General features: G+C 33.3%; 1 protein-coding gene across 8 annotated transcripts in view; it reads right to left on the bottom strand.

The window, feature by feature from the left end:
* Nucleotides 1–25095, bottom strand: part of ATRNL1 (attractin like 1) — an 853525-nt gene that overhangs the window by 528813 nt on the left and 299617 nt on the right. For all 8 annotated transcript variants that reach the window (XR_004028677.1, XM_030806602.1, XM_030806597.1 and 5 more), the window contains one exon: nucleotides 18069–18162. Coding sequence is in view for 7 of the 8 variants with exons in the window: in XM_030806602.1 (XP_030662462.1) it covers nucleotides 18069–18162 (94 nt within the window). In the remaining variant the exon portion in view is untranslated. The remainder of the gene's footprint in view (nucleotides 1–18068; nucleotides 18163–25095) is intronic.

A 25095-nucleotide genomic window follows, 5' to 3' on the forward strand; every position in this document is an offset into this window, starting at 1 on the left:
CTCTCCTACGGGCCAAATCTTGGACAATGTGAGTGCCAAAGTGGTTAAAAACAGTAGTGAATTATAAATCACTGGGAAAAAAATAGGAATTCATGAGTCCATTCCAATAATAAATAGATGAATAAATGGGGGAAGAAAGGAGGGCTCTTGCTTATAGAAAAATGTTGAGGTCTGTCTGGTAAACGTGAAGGAGTCTACCATAGGAGTTGGTAAACATCATAAAAATTAAGATTAGGCAAGAATAAACAAATTTTTGTTTTCATTAATGTCACATCCTATCAGATAAATTTGTTCCATGTTTAATTCACTTAAAAAAGACAAAAGAGAAAAAAGAATGCAGGCCTACTTGTCATACCTCCACTCAAAATCCAAGATCCTCACAGGCTAGCAAATTCAATCTAATAGCAGAGTTACCACTCATGGGAAAATATCTCATTACAAAGGATAAAACAGATGAAATCCCAAACAAATGTATAAAACATTACTTATACACAATGTAGTGCTATGCAAACCAATGACCCCCCCACCTCATTCCTCACATGCCAAAAATAAATTGATAAAACTGTGCTAACCTGTTATAAATATAATAGGTGATATTAAAATGTTTGGCATATCCATTATGGATTATGATGTAACCTAATAATAATATGATCCGGAATCAAGATTATCATAATCCATCAATTTCATTGTAGATCTCCCAAAGAAATGCAAATTAAGAAATCAGAATGGAGGATCTAACTATTTTCAACATAAGAAGAAAAAATATAACAAAATTATAAATACCTTATTAAGGCAATTTTGCATATATAAATGTAAATTACTCAGATCAATTAAAATAGTTTAACTCATTTATTCTCTAACAGTCTACTGTGTTTATTTACACAAAGGTAAAATTTCTTCAGAAACGGTCTGTTTTAGGAAAAGTCTTAATCTGCATTGTTGAAATTATTTTACCCATTCAAGAAAATATCTATCAAAGACTAGAAATCTCCTTCATAGTCTGAAAACACTTAAGGAATATATTATGTAAATATAGAATATAGAATTGTATAATTCGGTAAATAAAATACCAGACTACTTGGATATAATATTTGTACTAGTTATCTATTGCTCAGTAAAAATACATAAATTTGGTAACTTTAATCAACACACATTTATTATATCACAGTTTCTGTGCATCAGGAGTCTGAGCATGGCATAACTAGGTTCTCTGATTCAGATTCACAGCAGACTGCAATCAAGACGTCGGCTGCACCTAGGGTCCACTGCAATCCTGCAATCAGGTGTCAGCTGGGATTGGTTTTCATCAGAGGACTAACTAGGGATATGCCTGCTTCTATTTTCCCTCAGGTTTTTGGCAAAATTTATTTCCTTACCACTATAGGACTGAGGGCCTTAGTTTTTTACTTGCTATTGGCTGGTGGCTATCCTTAGCTGCTAGAGGATACTCTCAGCTGCATTTTTCTCAGAGCCAGCAAAAGAAAAAATCACTAGAGCAAGTTTTCTAGCAAGCACAGACTTCACAGCATATTCACAGAAGTGAAAACCATCACTTTACCATGCGCATGTAATGTAACAAAATAATAGGAGTAATATCCCATCAACTTTGCGTTATTTTCTGGTTTAGAAGCAAGCACAGCTCCTGCCCACACTCAAGGAAGGAAATGGAATTACACAACGGTATGAACACTAGAAGTCATTGACAATTAATGGTCAGTATAGGATCTGCCCAACGTAATATTTTTGTTATAGATGGAATTTTATAATATAAAATATTCCAATATATTTACTTGAGATATGAACATGAACCACTAATCTAATTCACATAATAAAAAAGTAAATCGAGACATTAAACTATTTTAGCAAGTTCAACTTCAGATTACAACAGGTAAATAAAATGTAAAACGTTTAAATACAAATAATAATTCCTTAAACAAATTGATACTGTACAACATAAATCAAGTTAATATTTCTGATATTTGAGCTAAATAATATTTTAAAAACTCAGAACCCTTTAAGACTGATACAAACATTAAAAGCCTTTAGAAGTCTTTGTTTGGTATGGCTTAATTAAAAATGTAACTTCAAAGGGTTTCTGTGTCTAAGCAAAGAGATAGTCATACTCCTTTTCCACTAAGCAAACTAATCAAGCAGCTGGACCTTCATGGAAAACAGATTTAGGCTGAACTATGTATTACGGACTTTGAGGAAGTAAATAATCTCATTAAATGTCACCTAAATAATGATTATCATTTATGTAAATGTTAACATTATGTTATACACATTTTTATAAAACAAAATATAAAATAATTCTACATTTACGTTTTAACATATTTTTAATTTAAATGTTTAAATTAAAATTTCAAAATTTAAATATTTAATTTATTTAAATATTTGAATTTATAATACGAGCATTTAGATATTAAATATATATTCAAATGTTTAAATATATACATATACCTTGTCAAGAGATATAATTTTTTTACTCAGAGACTAAAATAAGGGGCATGTAACAGCCATAATTTTAAAATATGACAGATTATGTAAAACAGCTGAAAATCTGCTAAATAATTTTGCATTTTTATGATTAAATATGAAGGGATAGGCCAAGCATGGTGACTCATGCCTGTATTCCCAGTACTTTGGGATGCCGAGGTGGGTGGATCACGAGATCAGGAGTTCGAGACCAGCCTTGGCCAACATGGTAAAACCCTGTCTCTACTAAAAATACAAAAATTAGCAGGGCATGGTGGCACACACCTGTAATCCCAGCTACTCAGGAGGCTGAGACAGAAGAATCACTTGAACCCGCAAGGCGGAAGTTGCAGTGAGCCAAGATCGCGTCACTGAACTCCAGCCTGGGTGACAAGTTGAGTGAGACTCGATCTGAAAATAAAATAAAATATTTCTTTTTAAATGAAGATATAAAGATATAAAAGGTAAAACACACTTATTTTGCTCTTTTTTTTCCTAAAGAAACCCATCAAAATGCTATCATATAATATTTTTAAAACAGAGAGAGGCCAGGTGCAGCGGCTCACGCCTGTAATCCCAGCACTTTGGGAGGCCAAGGCAGGCAGATCATAAGGTCAAGAGATCAAGACCATCCTGGCCAACATGGTGAAACCACATCTCTACTAAAAATACAAAAATTAGCTGGGCATGTGGCATGCACCTGTAGTCTCAGCTACTCGGGAGGCTGAGGCAGGAGAATTGCTTGAACCTGGGAGACGGAGGTTCCAGTGAGCCAAGATTGTGCCACTGCACTCCAGCCTAGCGACAGAGCAAGACTCTGTCTAAAAATAAATAAATAAATGAATACATACATACATACATACATACATAAATACATAAATAAAAGAGAGAGAATGGAGAAGTAGCAACTATTGAAGAGAAATGGCTAAACTTTCTGAAATCCCCAAACTGATAAATGAAAAAATAGCAGTAAACAAGAACATCATAGTAAAACAGGAGTTGGTTAACCCTGATACCAAAACCAGATAAGGACACAACAACAAAATGAAAACTATAGGCTAATATCACTGATGAACATTTTCAAAAATCCTGAACAGAATACTGCAAATCAAATCCAACAATATATAAAAAGATAATACACCAAGATCAAGTGGGGTTTATCCCTGGAATGTAAGGATGGTTCAACACAATGCAAATCAATAAATGTGACACATCACATCAACAAAATGAAGGAAAAGAGCCATATGATAATCTCAAAAGATGCAGAAAGAGCATTTTACAAAATTCAACATCTCTCCATGATAAAAAACTCCCCATAAATTAGGTATAGAAGGAGAAAGTACCTCAACACAATACAGGCCATACATGACAAACCACACCATACACTAATTTGAATAGGGAATAGCTGAATGCTTTTGTTTTATTCAGGATTTTTGCATACATGTTCATCAGGGATATAAGCCTATGGTTTTCTTTTTGTTGTTGTATCCTTGGCTGGTTTTGGTATCAGGGTTAATTTACTCCTGTTTTACTATGATACTCTTGGTTTTTTGTTTTTTTTTTCCTTCAGTAACAACTAAAACAAGACAAAAATTCCCACTCTCACCATGCTTATTCAGCATAGTGTTGAAAGTCCTAGCCAGAGCAATTGGGCAAGAAAAAGACATAAAAGGCATCTAAATTGGAAAAGAGGAAGTGAAACTGTCCTGTTCGCAGATCACATGATCTTGTGTACAGAAAATTCTAAAGAATCTGCCAAAACACTATTATTTAATAAAACGGTTGAATGAATTCACCAAACTTGTGGGTTACAAAATCAACATTAAAAAATCAGTAGCATTTCAATACACAAACAACAAAGTAGCTGAAAAAGAAATCAAGAAGAAAATCTCATCTAGAACAACTAACAAAAAAGTACCCAGAAATAAATATAACCAAGGAGGTGAAAGAACTCCACAAGGAAATCTACAAAAGAAACTGATAAAAGAAATTGAGGAGAATGCAAACAAAAAGACATCTCATGCCCATGAATCACAATATTGTTAAAATGGCCATAGTACACAAAGCTATACAGATTGAATGCAATTCCTTTCAAACTACCAATGACATTGTTCACAGAAATAGTAATATTACTAAAATAATAAACAATAAAAATAATTTAATAATAATAAAATAAAAATTTTGTTAAAAAATAAAAATAAAATAAAATTTGTATAGAACCTCAGAAGACCTTTAGTAGTCAAAGCAATCCTGAGCAAAACAGAACAAAGCTGGAGGTATCACACTACCAGATTTCAAAATATACCACAAAGTAGTACTAACCAAAATGACAGGTACTAGCATAAAAACAGACACACAGACCAATGAAACATAATGGAGAACACAGAAATTACATATCTACAGCCAACTGATTTTTGACAAAGATGCCAAGAACAAAGACGACTTGGAGAAAAAATAATCTCTTCAATAAATGGTTCTGGGAAAACTGGATATTCATATGCATTAGAATTAAACTAGACCCCTCACCTCTTGCCCTATACAAAAATCAACTGAAAAATTGATCAAATACCTAAATTTAAGGCCAGAAAAAATAAAACTACTAGAAAAAAAACACCAGGGGAATGCTTCAGGACATTGATCTGGGAAAAGATTTTATGAATAAGACTTCAAAAGCACAGGCAACAAAGGCAAAAATTAACAAATATAACTACATCAAGATAGAAAACCTTCTGCACAGCAAAGGAAACAATCAACAGAGTTAAAAGACAATCCACAGAATGGGTTGCAAAGTATTCATATGACAGGATATCAAGAGCCAGAACACATAAGGAACTCAAACATTGCAACAGCAAGAAAACAAACAATCTAATTGTAAAATGGGCAAATAATCTGAACTGACATTTCTCAAAAGAAGACATACAAAATCACCAGCAAATCTATGAAAAAATGGCCAACATCACTAATCATTAGGGAAATGCAAATCAAAACCACAATGAGATATCCTCTGACCTCAGTTAAAATGGCTGTGTTAAAAAGACAAAAATGTAAGATGCTGGTGGGGATGTGGCAAAAAGGAACTCTTATACATTGTTGATAAGAATGTAAACTAGTACAGCCAGTATGGAAAACAGTATGGAAATTTCTCAAAATACTAAAAATAGAACTACCATATATATGATGCAGCCTTCCCACTACTGGGTATTTATACAAAGGAAAATAAATTAGTATGTCAAAGGCATACTTGCATCGTCATATTTATTGCAATGCTCTTTGCAATAGCAAAGATATGTAATCAACCTAAGTGTACATCAATAGATGAATAAACGAAATGTAGTGTATATACACAATGGAATATTATTCAGCCATTAAAAAGAAGGAAATCCTGTCATTCGTGGCAACATGGATGGAACTGGAAGACATTACATGAAATGAAATAAGCCAGGAATAGAAAGTTAAACACTGCATGTCTTTACTCATGTGGAAGCTAAAAAAAAGTTGCTCTCATAGAAGTAAAAAATAGAACAGAAGGTACTAGTGGCTGGGAAGGGTGTGGGGAAAGAGGAATAAGGAGAGATTTGTTAAAGTATATTAAATTACAACTAGATAGGAGGAATAAGCTCTAATGTTCTATACTACTTTAAAAGGACTGTAGTTAACAATAATACATTATATAGCTCAAATAGCTGGAAAGATAATTTGTGTGAATGTTCCCAACACAAAGAGATTATAAATGCTAATTGCCCTATCTGATCATTATGCACTGTATGCATTGAAACATCATTATGAACACCATAAATATGTACCATTATTGTATGTCAATTTAAAAATAAAATCAAATTTAAATAAATGAAAATATTTTAAAGGAAAAGAACAAAACACACACTAGAAGAAACAAAAATCTGAATAGTTTATCTCTTTTAAAGAAATTGGATGAAAGTTAAAACCTTCAGGCCAAAAATAAATTCCATGACCAACTGGCTACCTGAATACTACTTGATAATGGAGAAGAGAAAGAATTTTTAAACAGAACCCAAAAAAGCATTAACCATAGGGAAAAGATGGATATATTGGATTGTATTAAAATTAAGAATGTCTCATTATAGACATACAAATTGGTGTGAAAGTCCAACCACAGAGTGACATATACTAAACATATCACCAACAAAAGATGTGTACATAGCATGTATAAAATATTACTAAAAATGATTAAGAAAAGGAGAATCCAGCAGAAAAATCACAAGAAACTTGACAGACTATTACTTCATAAAAAGAGAAAATTTCACTGGTGATTAAAGAGATGAAACCTTTAAATATTAAACATAATAAACTTTTAGGAACTAAGGAATTTTTTAAGCTTAAGAACATAGCAATTACACGTCCATCAGAAGTGTCAAAATTAAAATACTTTGGAATACCAACTATCAGCAAAGATGTGGAGCATTAATAAAATTCACAGAGTCTTGGAATGGGTATAATTTAATATAATCACTTTACAAAATAGTTAATTTTCCAAAGTTGAAAATATGAATAATGAATACACACTCAACAAAATGTATGCATTTGTAAGCCAGGAAACATATAAGAATACTGATAAAACATTAACAGTAATGGTGAAAAAGACAAACAAAACTGGAATTATCAAAAAAAGAAAACAGGCGAATGAATGAATGAAGTGTGTTATAATTATATAATGAAATACTCTACAACATTTAATAGGATCACATTACAGCTATCTGAATGCAGCAACTTGGATAAATCTCAAAACATTATGTTAAGGTGAGAAAACAAACATTATTAACAATAAAGAAAGGATATCACATTTGCACCTGCAAATTGCCCAAACAAGACAAAAAAGAAAATTGTTTTAAAAAGAGATTACACTGAAATATGTTCAGTCACTTACCATTTTTCCATAAAACTAAAAGTGCTAAACTATACAACACAGCCACTACACTGGAGCCCCCAGAAATAAATCAAAAGGACATACTAATGTATAACAGTAGTTCATCTTATAACACACATGCATTTGACGTTGAGTCCATATTTTGATAAAACACCTACACATATACCAGATATATTTTCTACATTTAAATGTTAAAACTTTATTTCTTCATACAACGTTAAGTTGGGACATACTAGGCTATTTATTTCATCCCCTGATATTTCAAGATAACTTAATAATAAATATATAAAAGACTGATCAAAGTAAAATAAATGCTTAAAGTGCTGTCTCTTTCTTTGACATACACATCTGTTTCTTTTTCTAATTTCTTCCAACTTGTAGGTAGTATATCCTAAATCTTACTTGATACCCTGTTCTTTACTGTGCATTTTTCTTTTTTATTAGCAATTTCAACAATTCTATCATGTATTGGGAACCATTCTGACCATCTAGAGTTAAATAAAGCCATTTAACTTTTAGGCCTTATGTGAATGTAATAATCAAGTTGGAAATCATGGACTATACTAGTCTCCCAAAAAATAGCTTTAAATGAGAACAGCTTTGATTTAAAAAAAAAAAAAAAAAAGCTGGGAGGTTTTTGCAAGTTTTAAGAGATGAATGGGGATTAAAGAACAAATTAACCCTAAATACCCCCACACTGTTCACTAACCTACTCCAGCAGTCACACTTAATGAACAGGACCCTTAAGGTTATTTAAATGAAAGTACAGTAATTAAGGATGTCAAGCTAGATGCTAAGAGAATACTAATTACCCATGGAAGGATATGCTAACTCTAGCAAGCAACCTTAAAATCTCAGTAGTTCTATACAGTAAGTTTGATTCCAGCTGAAGACACTGTCCAGTGTGGAATGGATTTGGAGAAAAGGTCTTGCTCCATGCAGTCTTCCAGGATCTGGGCTATTCCTAGCCTCTGCAATCTTTCAGATCCTCATCTTCCTCTACATTGAACTGTTGAATGAGGTAACAGAGGGTGTATGGCACATGAGGTTTTTAAAAGCCAGGCCTAGAAGTGGTGGGTATTACTTCTGTCTACTGGACAGAGCCCAACAACATGACTTCCAACCTAACTGCAATGGAGGCTGGGAAATACGGCTGAGTTGTGTTCAGAATGTTTTCAAAATTGGCAATTAAATGACACTAATCTAGTATAGTTTTGAGGGACAAGGTGTTGGTATAGAAAGACTGATTGGAGAACTAACATTTAACTTCAAAAGTACATTCCTAAAATCCAAGAGCTTTACATTCAGTAAGTCATACTCCAAAAGAACTCAAACATTTACCTGACATAGGAAGCTATATGCTCAAGTTACACTTGTTACCAGAACATATTCCTCAAGGGTAGAAATCGGACAAAACCATATATGGTTTCATACTGGCCAAACTTAACATGAGTAACATGTTTTCTGAACTATTTTGAGATGTATGGCTTTTGGTATTGTCTCATAGCCTCTTACAGAATAAAGCAAGCATAAGAGTTCCTCAAGTATCTTATATATTAGACATCAAGGCTGCTTAACTCATTATCACAAGGAAGCCATTAGTCTTATCTGCAGTTGCAAATACAGCAACAAAACAACCTAGAAAAATCTTAACAATATTTAGTGTTGGAGGCTGGGTGCAGTGGCTCATGCCTGTAATCCCAGCACTTTGGAAGGACGAGGTGGGTGGATCACTTGAGGTCAGGAGTTTGAGACCAGCCTGGCCAACATGAAACCCCGTCTCATAAAAATACAAAAATTAGCCAGGTGCAGTGGCGAGTGCCTGTAGTCCCAGCTACTCGGGAGGCTGAGGCATGAGAATCACTTGAACCCAGAGGCTGGAGGTTGCAGTGAGCCAAGATTGTGCCACTGCACTCCAGCCTGGGGGACAGAGCTAGACTTTGTCTCAAAACAACAAAAAAAATTAGTGTCAGTATTTAAAGACTATAGTCACTAGTTACTTATCCAATTGTGTTTATAAAGGTGATAATCTATGTGCAGGCAGGCTGTACAGCAAATTCTTCTTCCTCTGTAGTCTCTATTGTAACAATGTAGATTAAGTCACATAGAGAAAAGATGTACTTTTTATCCCCATTCCCCATATAGCAGACTAAAAAAAAAAAAAAAAAGATGAGAGTAATTAGGAGAAATAAAGATCCAAGATACATTATTTTTTAAAATATAAAGTCCCTACTATGTGCCAGAATCTGTTCTAGAAAAGAAGGCACAACTTTGAGCTTCCTAAAATGGAAAGGAATTCATTGGCATCATCATTAAGGCAATTTCACAAAACAAACAAACAAAAGAGACTTGATAAAACAAGATAGAGAAAAATGGGTAATAATCTTAGATATTACTGGCCTAAAGGTAAGCCAAGGAGGAAAAAAAATGTTCAGGAAGATCCTCCTATGGCAACATTTCTCAAAATGTATCAAGAATTTTTATGTCACAATTTACTATTAGTAAAGTAGAATTTTGCTTCCCATCCCAGGAGTTTAGTCACCATATCCCAGGAGATTCTTCTGTGCCCTAATTTTGAGAACCAGGGTCTTAAGCCTGAAGTAAGTAGCTATGAAGAAGTTGTAAGATTAGTAAATGGGAAAGGTATAAGGAACAGAAAAGGGGAGCCAGTTATAAGTTAATTAGCACAATTAAGATCCTGATTAGTAATATTGCCATATATCTTAGGAAATGGTATTTTTAATTCCAAATACCTTTGAGAAGTTTATCTTCAATTTACTGTGAACAGAAAGTAAAACAATTTTGAATCAACTCATCAATTTTGACTAATCTACCAACAAAATATCTAAGAGTGCCATTTATATGTACTTTTCACCAGAAATCAATAAAATGATCTGAGATCTTATATTAAACAGTGAAACAATAAACTTTTTTTGGCTAGATAAGGAAAAACACTAATTTTTAAGGCACGTGGTTCCGAATGGGGATAAATTTGTGAGTAACAATTCATTATTTCCATAATTATGGCGTTCCACTGAAATTTACTGAATGGAATGAAAGAGAAACCAGGGGTGCAGACATCCTACAAAAATACAAAGTAATTCCACAAAATAAAAAAGTGATCAAAATCTCATATAACTTTAGAATAACATGGCAGATGTTTAAGTAGGTGAAAAATGTGCTCATAAATATTTGAGCCTGGAATCTAACTCCATTTTACATCTAAACACAAAGCAGTTTTGCATATTTATAACACATATTGAATTTTCTAAGACTGCAACTATCATGTAAATTGAAAATCTACCTTTTATAATATTATTCAGAATTTGATCAAGAGGTATTAATTTAAGAAAATCTCATCACCAATAGCTATCCTGCTCACACACATCTGTGAGTATACAATGTGTCTGGAGAATATTTGAGACACCTCTTAAGAGACTAAAAACAAAAACATATTAAATTGGTGCCAAATTATGAGTACTACTGAATTTCATAATATAGGAACTAAAATTATCATATTATTCCTGTCCTATGCATTTGTTAAAATTTTATAGTGCTATAATATAAAATGTATGCAGCAGAAACGACATGGTAAAATTACTGTGGGAGAGATTGCAATTCTTTTTAAACAGAGGACTCTGATAATGTTCCAGAGGTCTACAACATGACTTGACTGGCTCTTATATTACTATTTCCTTTTCAAATATGTCCCCTATTTCCTAAGACATGATATAGTCTCCACAGTCTTTTTACATACCAGAAACAGAATGTATACATTGACATGTGGTAGGATTTCAAGAAAGAAAATGTATTTTCTGTTAGATTTTATCACAATTCTATCCATATTTTAAGCTAGGGAATTATTTTGGCACTACACTTATAAATAGGATCCAGCTCATATTTGAGAATATCATAATCCCTCATTTTCTCCATTTCAGCAGCCTGCTATTTGTCTTGACATGAGATCTCTGATTTGCCATCTTGACTGGGTCCAGAATGAATGGAATTAGTTTCAAGGGTTTCTTTCTCTTGGCCCCTCTCTACCTTACTGGCTTTCTCCACAGGTCAGGAAGCCAATATGAGACATCTGCTGGCTGCTACATACATCCATTTTAATTATGAACTACGGAACAGGGAAAATGACTACAGAGTGAGTTTGTAGATCTACTGTACTCAATGAAACATATTTGGACTTAGATTTTATTTATTTCCTGGTCTCCATAAGTGCCCATTCTAATAAAAGGCTGTGACTATTCATCCTCTTATGCCAGTAGCACTCCCCAATTATTAGAGTAATTAATTATGAAAACCTATAAAGTTCTAGGGGGTGCTACTCCATCTCCACCAAAAACCATTAACCTAATAAATCAATGTTTATCTTTTTCCAACCAAAATACGTTTAGTTAGTACACTTACTGTGTATAAGACATAACAATGTCTTTGTTAAATTCTGTTGGAAATTAAGTATTTTATGGTAACCTTAAATGTAAATGGATTAAATGCCCCCAATTAAAAGACATAGAGTGGCAAACCAAATAAGGATCCAAGACCCACTGGTATGCTGTCTTCAAGAAACCCATTTCATATGCAATGACACACATAGCCTCAAAACAAAGGAATGGAGAAAAATCTACCTAGCAAATGAAAAAGAGAAAAAAGCAGGAGTTGTAATCCTAGTTTCTGACAAAACAGACTTTAAATTAACAAAAATCAAAAAGGCAAAGAACAGCATTACATAATGGTAAAGGGTTCAATTCAGTAAGAAAATCTAACTATCCTAAATATATATGCACTTATACAGGAGTATCCAGATTCATAAAGTGAGTTCTCAGAGATCTTCAAAGAGACTTAAGCTCCCATACAATCATAGTGGGAGACATTAACACTCCACTGACAATATTAGACAGATCACCGAGACAGAAAATTAACAAAGATATTCAGGACCTGAACTCAGCACTGGATCAAATGGATCTCATAGATACATGCAGAACTCTCCACTCAAAAAGAACACAATACATATTCATCTCATCACTGCATGGCATACACTCTAAAATCAATCACATAATTAGAATTAAAACACTTTTCAAGAAATGCAAAAGAACTGAAATCATTACAAACAGTCTCTTGGACCACAGCACAAATTATATAGTTTTACATTTAAGTCTTTAATCCAACTTGAGTTGATTTTTGCATTAACAGTGTAAGGAAGAGGTCCAGTTTTAATTCTCTCTAATGATCAATGATGTTGAACTTTTTTCATATGAGTTTTGGCCACATGTATGTCTTCTTTTGAAAAGTGTCTGTTCGTGCCCTTTGCCCACTTTTTACGGGGTTGGTTTTTTCTTGTAAATTTGTTTAAATTCCTTAAAGATGATAGAAATTAGACTTTTGTCAGATGTATAGTTTGCAAAAATCTTCTCCAATTCTGTAGGCTGTTTACTCTGTTGATGCTTTATTTTGCTGTGCAGAAGCTCTTTAATTAGATCCCATATGCCAATTTTTGCTTTTGTTACAATTGCATTTGGTGTCTTCATCATGAAATATTTGTCCATGCCTACATCCTGAATGGCGTTGCCTAGGTTGTCTTCCATGAAGTGTTAAGAGAGAAATTTATAGCACTAAATGTCCACATCAAAAAGTTAGAAAGCTCTCAAGTTAACAACCTAATATCATAACTAAAAGAACTACAGAACAAAGAGCAAACAAATCCCAGAGCTAGCAGAAGACAAGAAATAAACAAAATCAGAGATGAAATGAAGGAGAAAAAGACACACACATACACACACACACACACACACAAATAAAACATAAAAAGATCAATGAATGCATCCAGGAGCTGGTTTTTGAAGAAAATAATAAAATTCCTAGACCACTAGCCAGACTAACAAAGGAGAAAGAGAAGGTTCAAATAAACACAATCAGAAACAACAAGAAGGGTACTACCACTGACCCCACAGAAATACAAACAACCATGAGAGAATATTATGAACACCTCCATGCACATAAACTAGAAAATAAAAAAGGATAAATTTCTGGACACATAAACCCTCCCAAGACTGAACCAGGATGAAACAGAATTCCTGAACAGACCAATAATCAGCTCTGAAATTGAGGCAGTAATAGCCTACCAACCAAAGAAACCCAGGACATGATGAGTTCACAGATGAATTCTACCAGATATACTCTCCTCAATAAAAAATTGAGGAAAAGGGACTCCTCCCTAACTCAAACTATGAGGCTAGCCTCATCTTGATACCAAAACCTGGCAGAGACACAACAAAAAAAGAAAATTACAGGTGGATATCCTGGATGAACATTGATGCAAAAATCCTCAACAAAACACTGGCAAACAATTCAGCGGCACATCAAAAAGCTTATCCACCATGATGAAGTAGGCTTTATCCCTGGGATGCAAGGTTGGTTCAACATAAGCAAATCAGTAAATGTGATTCATAATATAAGCAGAACTAAAGACAAAAAGCACATGATTATCTCAACAGATGCAGAAAGGGCTTTCTATAAAATTCAACATCCATTCATATTAAAAACTCTCAGTAAATTAGGTACTGAAGGAACATACTTCAAAATATTAAGCGCCATCTATAACAAACCCACAGCCAACATCATACTGAATGCACAAAAGCTGGAAGCATTCCCCTTGAAAACCAGCACAAGACAAGGATGCCCTCACTCACCACTCCCATTCAACATAGTATCTGAAGTTCTCACCAGGGCAATCAGGCAAAAGAAATAAACAAAGGCATCCAAATAAAAAGAAGGGAAGTCAAACTATCCCTGTTTGCAGACAACATGATCCTACATCTAGAAAACCCCATAGTCTCGGCCCAAAAGCTTCTTCAGCTGATAAACAACTTCAGCAAAGTATCAGGATACAATGTGCAAAAATCAATAGCATTCCTATACACCAATAACAGTCAAGTTGAGAGCCAAATCAGGAAAGAATTTCCATTCATAACTGCCACACAATTATGTGTGCCTACGAAAACACCCAGGCAAGAGAAAGATCTCTACAAGGAAAACTAAAAACCACCGCACAAAAAATCAGAGATGACACAAATGGAAATTAATTTTTAAGTTACAATTTTTGATGATCAGCTGTGTTTTGGGCCAAAAAAAGACTGAGAACTGTCATTACTATGGCAAAATGAATCATTTGGTGCTCATCTAAATGAATATTTTGACTGTACTACTGATGCCCTGCCCACTGCGGCTGCCAATCCCTTCCACAAGGTACAACACAAGGAATGCTCTCTTGAAATGTTCATTTTTTTCCCTAAGCAACTGGTGGAAGGGAATGGCAGCCACAATAGGTGGCTTAAAAACTCTACAAAGAGTATGCTCTCCATACTCTTCCAATTTCTGTGGCTCCCAGGAGCTTCACAATGTTGACAGTGCATACCTAATCCCTGCCAAATATCAACCACCCTAGCTGATCTCCTCTTATCAGTTTCCAGATGATTTCACTCCAGGTAAGCCAATGTTCATGTCTCATCTCTCTGCAGTCTCTTGTCTCTCTTTAGATTTGTGGCCATTTGGTTACCCTGTTTTCTCAGTTCTCCAATGGTTTCAAGAAAACTCATGAATTTACAGTTTATCCAGCTTTTTTTCCCTTTCATTGTAAGGGTAGAAGCAATATTTTTCCAGCTCTCAACATTCTTGAGCAAAGACCAGAAATGCTATGATCATGTTCATTTTTACTTCTTTGCTTTTACTGATGCTGTTTCCCCTTGTTTCCTATTTTCTTTTCCCAGAAAGTTGATTGTGTTACTCCTTCAGGTTCCAGTTCAAACATCCTCTGTTTAATTTTCCTTATCCCACCAAAATAAATTAATACTTCCCTTTTCAGTGCTGCATCAATACTTTCTTCATTCCATTCTATTAAACAAATTTATTGAACACTTACATTGTGGTATTGTTGCAATGGTCCCCCCAAAAGTTCACTCTAGTAAAGGATACAGACAAGTACACAAATAATGCAAGAAAAGAAATTAACAGATATGAAAAGAACCAATTTCAGTTTAGGATGGTTATTAAGAATATATAAGATATGATATCTGACTAAATACTTAAAACCAAACAGAAATTATCCTAAGAAGTGGAAGGGGTTCATAAGCATATTAAATCACTAATGTAAGAAATTGGTATACTGTATTTTGGTCAGTGTCTCCACTGCTAGTCTGAGATACTTTCAGCAAAAACCATATGTTATTCATCTTCATTAATAGTATCAAGTACTCACTTAATAATTGTTTACTGATTTGAAGGACTAGCTCTCCTTCCTAACAAACCATTTTTTTCAGGTATAAGCACATTATAGCAATCAATTGCTCTCAAAATAATGAGCCTATTCTTTATTGCTCCATACTCAAAAGCTAAATAAATAAAAAAGTAAATGAATGGAATTCTGTGTACAAATACCACCTACAAAATACTCTTTACAAATTAGTATTCCATTATTATCCTCTTCATAAAAAGCCATAAATGAGAACGGGGAAAATGTACTTTTATCATTAAGAACTATATAATTGATTTTCTAATATTTTGCACATATGCCAAATCTTATAACTCTATTTTAGCTAAGCTTACAAGCTCACTATTTCAATGAATTAAAATTCTGCTTTCTTTTGTCTGTAAACAAAAATATGTTACTGCAATACTGTATCAAAGAACTATTTATTATGGATAGTTATATGGCTATATTATTTATGTAAAACTATACTAAGAAGACTGTCAGTGTTTACTATCATGGTAGAATCTCATATATTATTTTTATCTGTAATACTGCCACTATGGTCTATAGAAAATATTTTCATTGCTGCACACTGCTATCCAACCAACATATTTAATAAAAGTTAATCAAGAGAAACAACATTACTTATAACCAGAACCTGCTATTATACATAATTTGAGGGAATAGGAGAGGATTGTGCAAAAGAAGAATGTAGAGTTCTTGTTTAAAAGTTATTAAGAATTTCAAGACGATGATAGCAGAGCACTAAACCAAGTGTGCTACCCTTGTAAGTGTGGGAACCTGTATAAATTCACAGGCCACATGCCCATGAAGTTGGCCTTACTTATAATCAAGCTTTAGTGTTGCAAAGTATTAGAGGCATCCTTGATCTTAGAACGAAGATAATTATTAAATTCCATTGGTTTTAAGACCAAAATGGCCTTCCTTAATAGGAATTTCCCCAAGATCTTTTGCTGTGAACTTGTATTTAACTTGAGACTATAGAGAAGGAATAAAAACTGATTGTGCTTACTTTGTCTGAATTTGAAAATCTGTCATACTTAGGTGGCTAAGCAAAGACATAATCACCTAACTGGAAATATTTAGGATAACTCTGCAACAAGTAAAATGTTTATTTTAAATAAAATTAAAAGGATCATTTTCCATGCTTAATAGACTTTAGGTATAAATTTTTATATATTTATAGTTTTGAAGAATTCTTTATTAAACTTTCCCTATGTTTTTGTAATTATTATAGTTGGGATTTATTATTTGTGTCAAATACAGTACATATATACCTAATATAAACATGTATTTGTACATATAGAATTCAAAACCATAAAAATTTGATTTTAATAATATACATAAACAAGAAAAAGAATAAAAAACAATTTAAATAGCCTAAAATGCTGCCTTTTAAAGTTAATTTTTGAAGGAAAATAAAATTTTAGAATAACAACTAAATGCTAAGACAAAATCGTTCATGAAAGTACAGACAGGAGAGTAGCAGTAGTGGGTTCCTGCATACTGAAAGAATAGAGAAAAGAGAGGAAGATGAATATAAGGAACCAGCTGAAAGGGTTAAAGGACAAGAATTAGAATTAATTATCAGAATTAATAATAAATGACTGAAAAAGAAGGGCATAGAGACATTATATTAGGTATAATACGAAAGAAAAGTGTAAAGATAACGTAGATTTGATACATAAGATTAAGAATGCTTCTTTTTCTAGAAATGTAAAAGATAACATGTTCTATGGGGTTGTTTTAAAGCCTCTACAAAATTGTTATTTAAAAGGTTTAATTTTTAAAGAGAATTCATTAGGTGCAAGTAAATTCTCAAAGAAAAATAAATCATTCTACCAAAAAGACACATGCACCTATATGTTCACTGCAGCACTATTCAGAATAGCAAGGACATGGAATCAACCTAAATGCCCATCAACACTGGACTGGATAAAGAAAAAGTGGTCCACATACACCATGGAATACTACACAGCCATAAAAAATGAAATCATATCCTCATGGATACATTATCCTAAGCAAATTAACATAGGAACAGAAATCCAAATACCATATGTTTTTGCTTATAAGTGGGAGCTAAATATTGGCACACAGGGATGCAAAGATGGGAACAACAGACACTGGGAACTGCTACAGAGAGAGAGGCAGGAAGGGGGAAAAGTACTTTAAAATTATCTATTGGGTACTATGTACAGTATCTGGATAGTGGGATCAGTCATATCCCAAACCTCAGCATCATACAATACACCCATGTTAAAATCCTGCACGTGTACCCTCAAACCTAAAATAAAAGTTAAAAATTGTAATAAAGGTATGCCTAACTAGCACAACACTAAATTAAAAAGTAAAACATAAAAATTACTTCAACAACACAAATTAAATCCACGAAAGTTCTAAAAAGTCATTCTTACTTACAATTGGCATTGGTCACCTTTTATTCCTTTAGTTGTGCAGAAACATTTTCCTGTGTGCAGATGACAGATATTTGCATGGCCACTGCATGTACAAACTGTAAGTCAAAACAGAAATGATATTGAATATTCTACATCACAAACATGCACATTTCACATTTCAAGTATTATTATTACCTTATTTTTATGTCCTGTAACTTCCTCTTGCCATACAAAAACTAAGGTTACCAGATAGTATAAATTATTTTTAATTAAAGGGAAGTAAATTCACTTTTCTGAAAATTTTGTGAAATTCCTTAAAGTCATTGGGGGATATCCTGAAGTCTACTGTGGATACACGCATTTATCTAATTCTTCTTTGGGCATCTCTCCATTTTTACTTTGGTATATTTCTTTAATAAAGTGAGTTTCAAAGCGTTAGTGCCACAGCTTTGGACTCAAACAGCTTGGGTTCAAAATTTACATCTAAAATCACTATATGACCTTGGACAATTTACTTAACCTGTTTATGCTTAATTTCTTCATCTGCAAAAGAAGAATAACAGCACTTAGCTTTCAGGATTGATGTGAAAATTAAATGAGGTAATGTAATTTAAGACACCTAACATATTGAGCACTAATAATTGGCAGATATTACTTCCACTGTTATTACTACTGCTAAGAATAATAAAAATATAGCTGCAGATTGTGTTTTAAAAAAGAACATCTATTTATTTCCTCTAAATTCACCCTTTTAAGCTTCTGATATCATCCTCGTCCTTTTAGAGTGTCCTTTTAGATCATCATTTTAGAGTACTAGACAAAACTTTCCATTTTGTAAAGGTTGCATGATTAATTTGGTTCATATAAACTTGTCTCCTTTTCTTACTTTGCAATCCTTTCTTAAACAGCACTGTTCAATTATTTAGGTCATAAACCTCACACTCTGTTGTGTCCAATATCCAGTCAATTGGTAGATTTTAATTTCTACATGTATAATCTTTCTTGTATCTGACCCCTCCTTTTCATTCTAACAGCCACTGCAAAGTATTGTCATCCACTTTCTCTTACTGACAACAATATAATCACATGGCAGATATCTTTGCCTTCAGTATTTCTAGGTTACAATTAATTCTTCAATCCAATAACACATTCTAAAGAGACAAGGCTGACAGTGTCACTAACCCTTTCGAAAACACCTAATGAGAACTACTGCTGTTCTTGTACACTACCAGTTAGCTAAACCATTCTATTGACAAAAATGAAGTGATATGGTCTTTTCCTGAATTGTATAGACATATAAAACTAAGTGAATGAGTCAAAATTTCCCAATGTTCAACTTTTTCATTATTTTTCTTCCAATATCAATAGTAACTCTAACATACATGCTAATGAATTAATAAACGCAAACAAATGTAACCAGATAATCTATTGCTAGTTCAATTGAGTCTCTGAAAGAAAATAGATACTGTATACCCAAGTAAAGTATAAGACCAATATGAACATTTTCAAAAGAAGAGACTAAAACAAAAGTTCAAAACCAGTAATCTTTGAACCAGATACAGTCAATAAAAGAGTCAAAAAGAGTGAAAGGGGGAAAGATTGGATGAGGATTATCAGAAAAGTCCATTTCAGTGTTAGTAATCCAGTCTTCTGTCTGCCAAGGGAGTGGTTGTCTGTCCTCTCACACAAGCCTAATGAGTGGGACTTCACAGAAGTTTTTGAAGAGTCTGCTGTGGGTCCCCTTAAAATCTAGGTGGCATATTAGAGGAAATTCTGAATTAGGTGTGACCAGCTATGGCTATTTAACCAAGGTGGAAGGACAAATAGAAACAGTTACTTTTAGGAAGTATTTGTACTAACACTGAAGTCAAGGAAAAGAAAGTATGTTTCTTCCAGCTAGCCAGCATCTACTTAATATTCTGACCAAGAGGACTGCCTGGAAGCACTGGAGGACTTCAACTGAAAACCGAAGTAAAAGTTGCCAGAACAGGAAGAAAGTATGTGTCTCCCACACAACACAAGAATTGCATCTAGAAAGGTCAAGACTCAGAAGAGCTCCCAAAGACACCTATGTGAGAATGGATCAGCCATTGTGCATCTCTCACATAGAGGACCTTAACTAAATATGACAACTATTCTTCACACATAAGACTGTAATTTTCTCCTCTCCCCTAGAAAGATCAAAAAAATTATTGAGCCAAGAAAGGAGGAAAATCCTAGGTTAAGAATGAAAGAACTTATAGAATAGAGGAAAAGAGAAAATTTGGCTTCAAAATATGTTCAGAGTTCTTACTTTTATCTGATCTAGACAATTTTAATTATTTACTTACACACATGTTTGCAAATTAAATTCTCTGGAGTTCCTTATATTAACTAAGAGTGAATCTGAGATTTCATACAAGATCAAGGGAAAATGTATTGCACTGAATATATTTTAAAGGGTCAGTGACAGAGAAAACTATTGTATTTTGATTATACTCTATGTCTTGTTTGGGAATGATATAAATTACATCTATATAAGAAAAAATCTAAAAAAAGTAAATACTGCTCATTATTTTTGTGAAGACAAAAGATTATGGTGGTGATTTTAAATAGCATGTACATTTTCTTATAAAACTTAGTAATTTATATAATGGAACAATTAAACTATCTAATTTAAGGACTAGATTTCTAATGCTACTACTTGTATTGATCTGTGTGTTGCTCCTTTAACCTATCTTACTGCCTCTTCCTACCAGAAGTAACCACTAGCCTAAATTTTATGTTTATCAATTCCTTGTTTTTAAAAACCAGCATATATAAATCATTTATAATATTTAACTTGCCATTAGCAAATGAAGATAACTGTAACAAATTTCTAAAAATAGTATCATACAATGAGTCCTGATGACAATACAATTAAGTCAACAATGAATAATAAACAAATAAAGCTCTACTAAAACCCCCATATATCTGGATTAAAAAAAACTCTAGAGGAGTGATGTTAGGAAGATAGTGGAATAAGACTTTCTATTGTTCATCTCTCACAGAAACATCCATTTGAAAAACTATCCATGCATGAAAATACCTTCCCAAGAGCTAAGGAATCCAGGCAAGAGATTATGCCACCTTACTGCAGTCCGAAAGAAAAAAAAATGCACAGAATAGGGTAGAAAAGCCAGTTTAACATTATCCATATTACCCCCCTACAAGCCCAAGCAGCACAACACTGAGCAAGATACCCCCAAGTCAGGGAAGAATGAAATAAGCACTCAACTTTTCACTGGACTGCAACACCAGACCTGCCTCACTGAACCCAGGGCCAGGCATGACCCCACAGTCCCAAGATCCATGCTGGCCATTGCAGTATCAGAATCCAGACCCATCCCACTACCAGACTAGTACCTGCATTGTCAGGCTCCAGGTCTCAACACAATAAAGGCCATATATTCCACAATTACTTTTGCATCAATCTATGATATGCCCACAGCTAACATCATACTGAAAGGTAAAAAGTTTAAAGCTTTTTTCTATAATCAAAAAGAAGACAAAGATGTCCACCTTTACCACTTCTGTTCAATGTAGTACTAAAAGTTCTAGCCACAGCAAACAGACAAAAAGAAGAAATAAAGGGCATCCAAATAGGAAATTAAAAAGTTAATTAAAAAGTTAAATTGTTTCTGTTTGCTGATGACATGATCTTGTCTATAGAAAACCCTAAAGATTCCACCAAAAATATGTTAGAACTGATAAAGAAGTTCAGTAAAGTTGCAGAATACAAAATCCACATACGAAAATCAATAATATTCCTTCACACTAACAATGAACTAACTGAAAAAGAAATTAAGACATCAATCCCATTCGTGAGAGCATAAAAAATACTTTGAAGTAAATTTAACCAAGGACTTAAAATATCTAAATGCTGAAAACCACAAAACATTAAGGAAAGAAATAGTGAGTGACATATAAATGGAAAGGTAGCCCATGCATGGATTGGGATAATTAGTATTGTTAAAATGCCCATGCTACCAAAAGTAATATACTAAGTCAATGCAATTTCTGACAAAATGCCAATGGCATTTTTCACTGAAAGAGAAAAAGCAATTTTAAAATTCATATGGAAATTAAAAAGATGCCCAGTAGCCAAAGCAATCTTGAGCAAGAATAAAACTGAAGGCATCAAACTATTTGATCTCAAAATATACTACAAACCTATATTAAACAAAGCAGCATAGTACGAACATAGAAAAAAGGAACATCAACCAAAGGAACAGAATATAGAGCCCAGCAATAAACCCAAGCACTGACAATCTACTGATTTTTGACAAAAGTGTCAAGAACACACAATGGAGAAAAGATAGTCTCTTGAATAAATTATGCAGGGAAAACCAGATATTCACATGCAAAACAATGAAATTAGACCCTTATTTGATACACAAAAATCAACTCAAAATGCACTAAAGACTTAAAGGTAAGACCCGAAACTGCAGAAGAAAACATAAGGGAAATGCTACATGACAGTGATCTGGGCAAAAATTTCTTGGTTTTCCCAAAAGCACATGCAAAACAAAAGCAAAAATAAACAAATGAGACTGCATCAAACTAAAAATCTTAAGCACAACAAAGGAAATAATAGAGTAAAGAGACAATCCACATTTGGGAGAAAATATTCACAACCCATACATCTGGTAAGAGGCTAATATTCAAAATACATAAGAAATTCAAGCAACTCAATAGCAAGAAAACAAAGAACACAATTTTAAAATGGACAAAGGACCTAAATAAACTTTTTGTAAAAGCAGACATACAAATGGCCAATAGGTATATGAAAAACTGTACACTACCACTAATCATTAGGAAAATGTAAATTAAAATGACAATGAGTTATCACCTCACACCTGTTTAAATGGCTATTATCAAAATGACGAAATTTAACAAATGCTGGCAGGGATGAGCAGAGAAAGGAACCATGTGTACTGTTGGTGAAAATTTAAAGTAACAGTCATTATGAAAAGATTTTGCAATGTCATCTGAAAAGTAAAATTACAATTACCATATGGTCCAGTAACTCCTCTTCTGGGTATATATCCAAAGGAAATGAAATCAGTATGCCAAAGAGATAGTCGTACTCCTGAGTTCACTGCAGCATTATTCACAATAGCTAAGATATAGATGCAACCTAGGTGTCCATCATTGGATGAAATATATATATACACACACACATTTGAATACTATTAAGCTTTTTTTTTTTGAGATGGAGTCTCGGGCTGAAGTGCAATGGTGCAATCTTGGCTCACTGCGACCTTCACCTCCCAGATTCAAGCGATTCTCCTGCCTCAGCCTCCCGAGTAGCTGGGATTACAAGCACCCGCCACCACTAATGCCCGCCTGGCTAATTTTTGTATTTTTAGTAGAGACGGGGTTTCACTATGTTGGCCAGGCTGGTCTCAAACTCCTGACCTCGTGATCTGCCATCCTCAGCCTCCCAAAGTGCTGCTATTACAGGTGTGAGCCACTGCATCCGGCCTCAGCTTTTAAAAAGACAAGATGAATTAATGCTAAATGAAATAAACCAGGCACAAAAAGACAACTACTACATGATCTCAATTATATGTGGGATCTAAAAAATACCAAATTCATAGAAGAGAGTAGAATGATGATTACCACAAGCCAGGGTTAGGAGCGGTGGAAGGGGAAAGAGGAAAGGCTGATCAAACAGTACAAAATTTCGGTTAGGAGGAATAAGCTTTAGTAATCTACTGGACAGAATGTATATTTCAAAATTACTAAGAGTAGATTTTAAATGTTATTAACACAAAAATAATTAGCTTAGTTTCATCCTTCCAAAATGAAAACATATATCAAAATGCCACATTTTACCCCACAAACACATAATACATATAATTATTATTTGTCAATTAAAAATTAAAAATAAAATTCAAAACATAAAGAACAAAGGTGAGTAATGGAACAAAAATACAAATCTCCATAAATCTAAATATTATTTAGAGCAGAGAAACACATCACAGAGAAATAAGCACAACAAATATGATATGATACACATTATAAATAATGTGTATATATAACATAAATGAGAAAAAATAACCTATCAATAATAACAATGAAGATAAATAGGCTTATCTATTTTGTCTCATAAAGCACAACCAACTACATGCTCTAAATTAGAGCCACATTTAGAACCAAGTGACTCAGAAAAACTAAAAATAAGAGATAGAGAAGGTTTACCAGGCAAATGAAACAGTAAGATTGCAGAGATTACAAACCTGGTATCAATTAAATTAAAATAAAACTTAAACCAAAAAAGCATTAAATATGACAAAGACCTTTTTAGTACCAAAGCTAAAAGTCACCACGAATATATAACAGTTATGAATATTTCAGTGACAAATAACAAAGCAACTATGTTTACAAAGCAAAATCATAGAAGATATAAGGAGTAAGGAGACAAATAAAAAGACTTTAGCACACCACACCAAGCAGAAAGCAGCACACCACTCTTAGTACAAAACAGTAGATATAAAATATGAAAAACTGTAAAAGGCCTAAAGAAAATAATCACTAAATTAGATATTATAAGATAGCTGAATAGATTCCAAGCTTATGCCTTGATACCAAAGAATACGCCTTCTTCCCAACTACACATAAAACATTCACAAAACATAATCATGTATTATGTCACAGGAAAACATCAGTACCTTACACAAAGTGGTAACGACACTTAATCACATAATAAAACTAAAAATTTATAACACAAATTTCCTTCAAAAGTGATGATAATACTATATATCATAGCGTAAGTGGTAGATTTATAGTAGTGATACGAGTGATCAGATCCACAATAGCCAATAAGTGGAAGCAACCCAAAGGCCCATCAACTTACGAATGATAAAATATCCATACAATGGAACATAATTCAGCAATGAAAAGAAATAAAGTACTAATACGTGCTACAAAGATTAATCTAAAAAAAAATGCAGTGAAAAAAGCCAAACACAAAAGATTACATATTACATGATTCAATTTATAGGAGATATTTAAAACAGGTAAAT

The sequence above is a fragment of the Nomascus leucogenys genome, chromosome 3, assembly GCF_006542625.1.
Source record: "Nomascus leucogenys isolate Asia chromosome 3, Asia_NLE_v1, whole genome shotgun sequence".
NCBI classification, from domain to species: Eukaryota; Metazoa; Chordata; class Mammalia; order Primates; family Hylobatidae; genus Nomascus; species Nomascus leucogenys.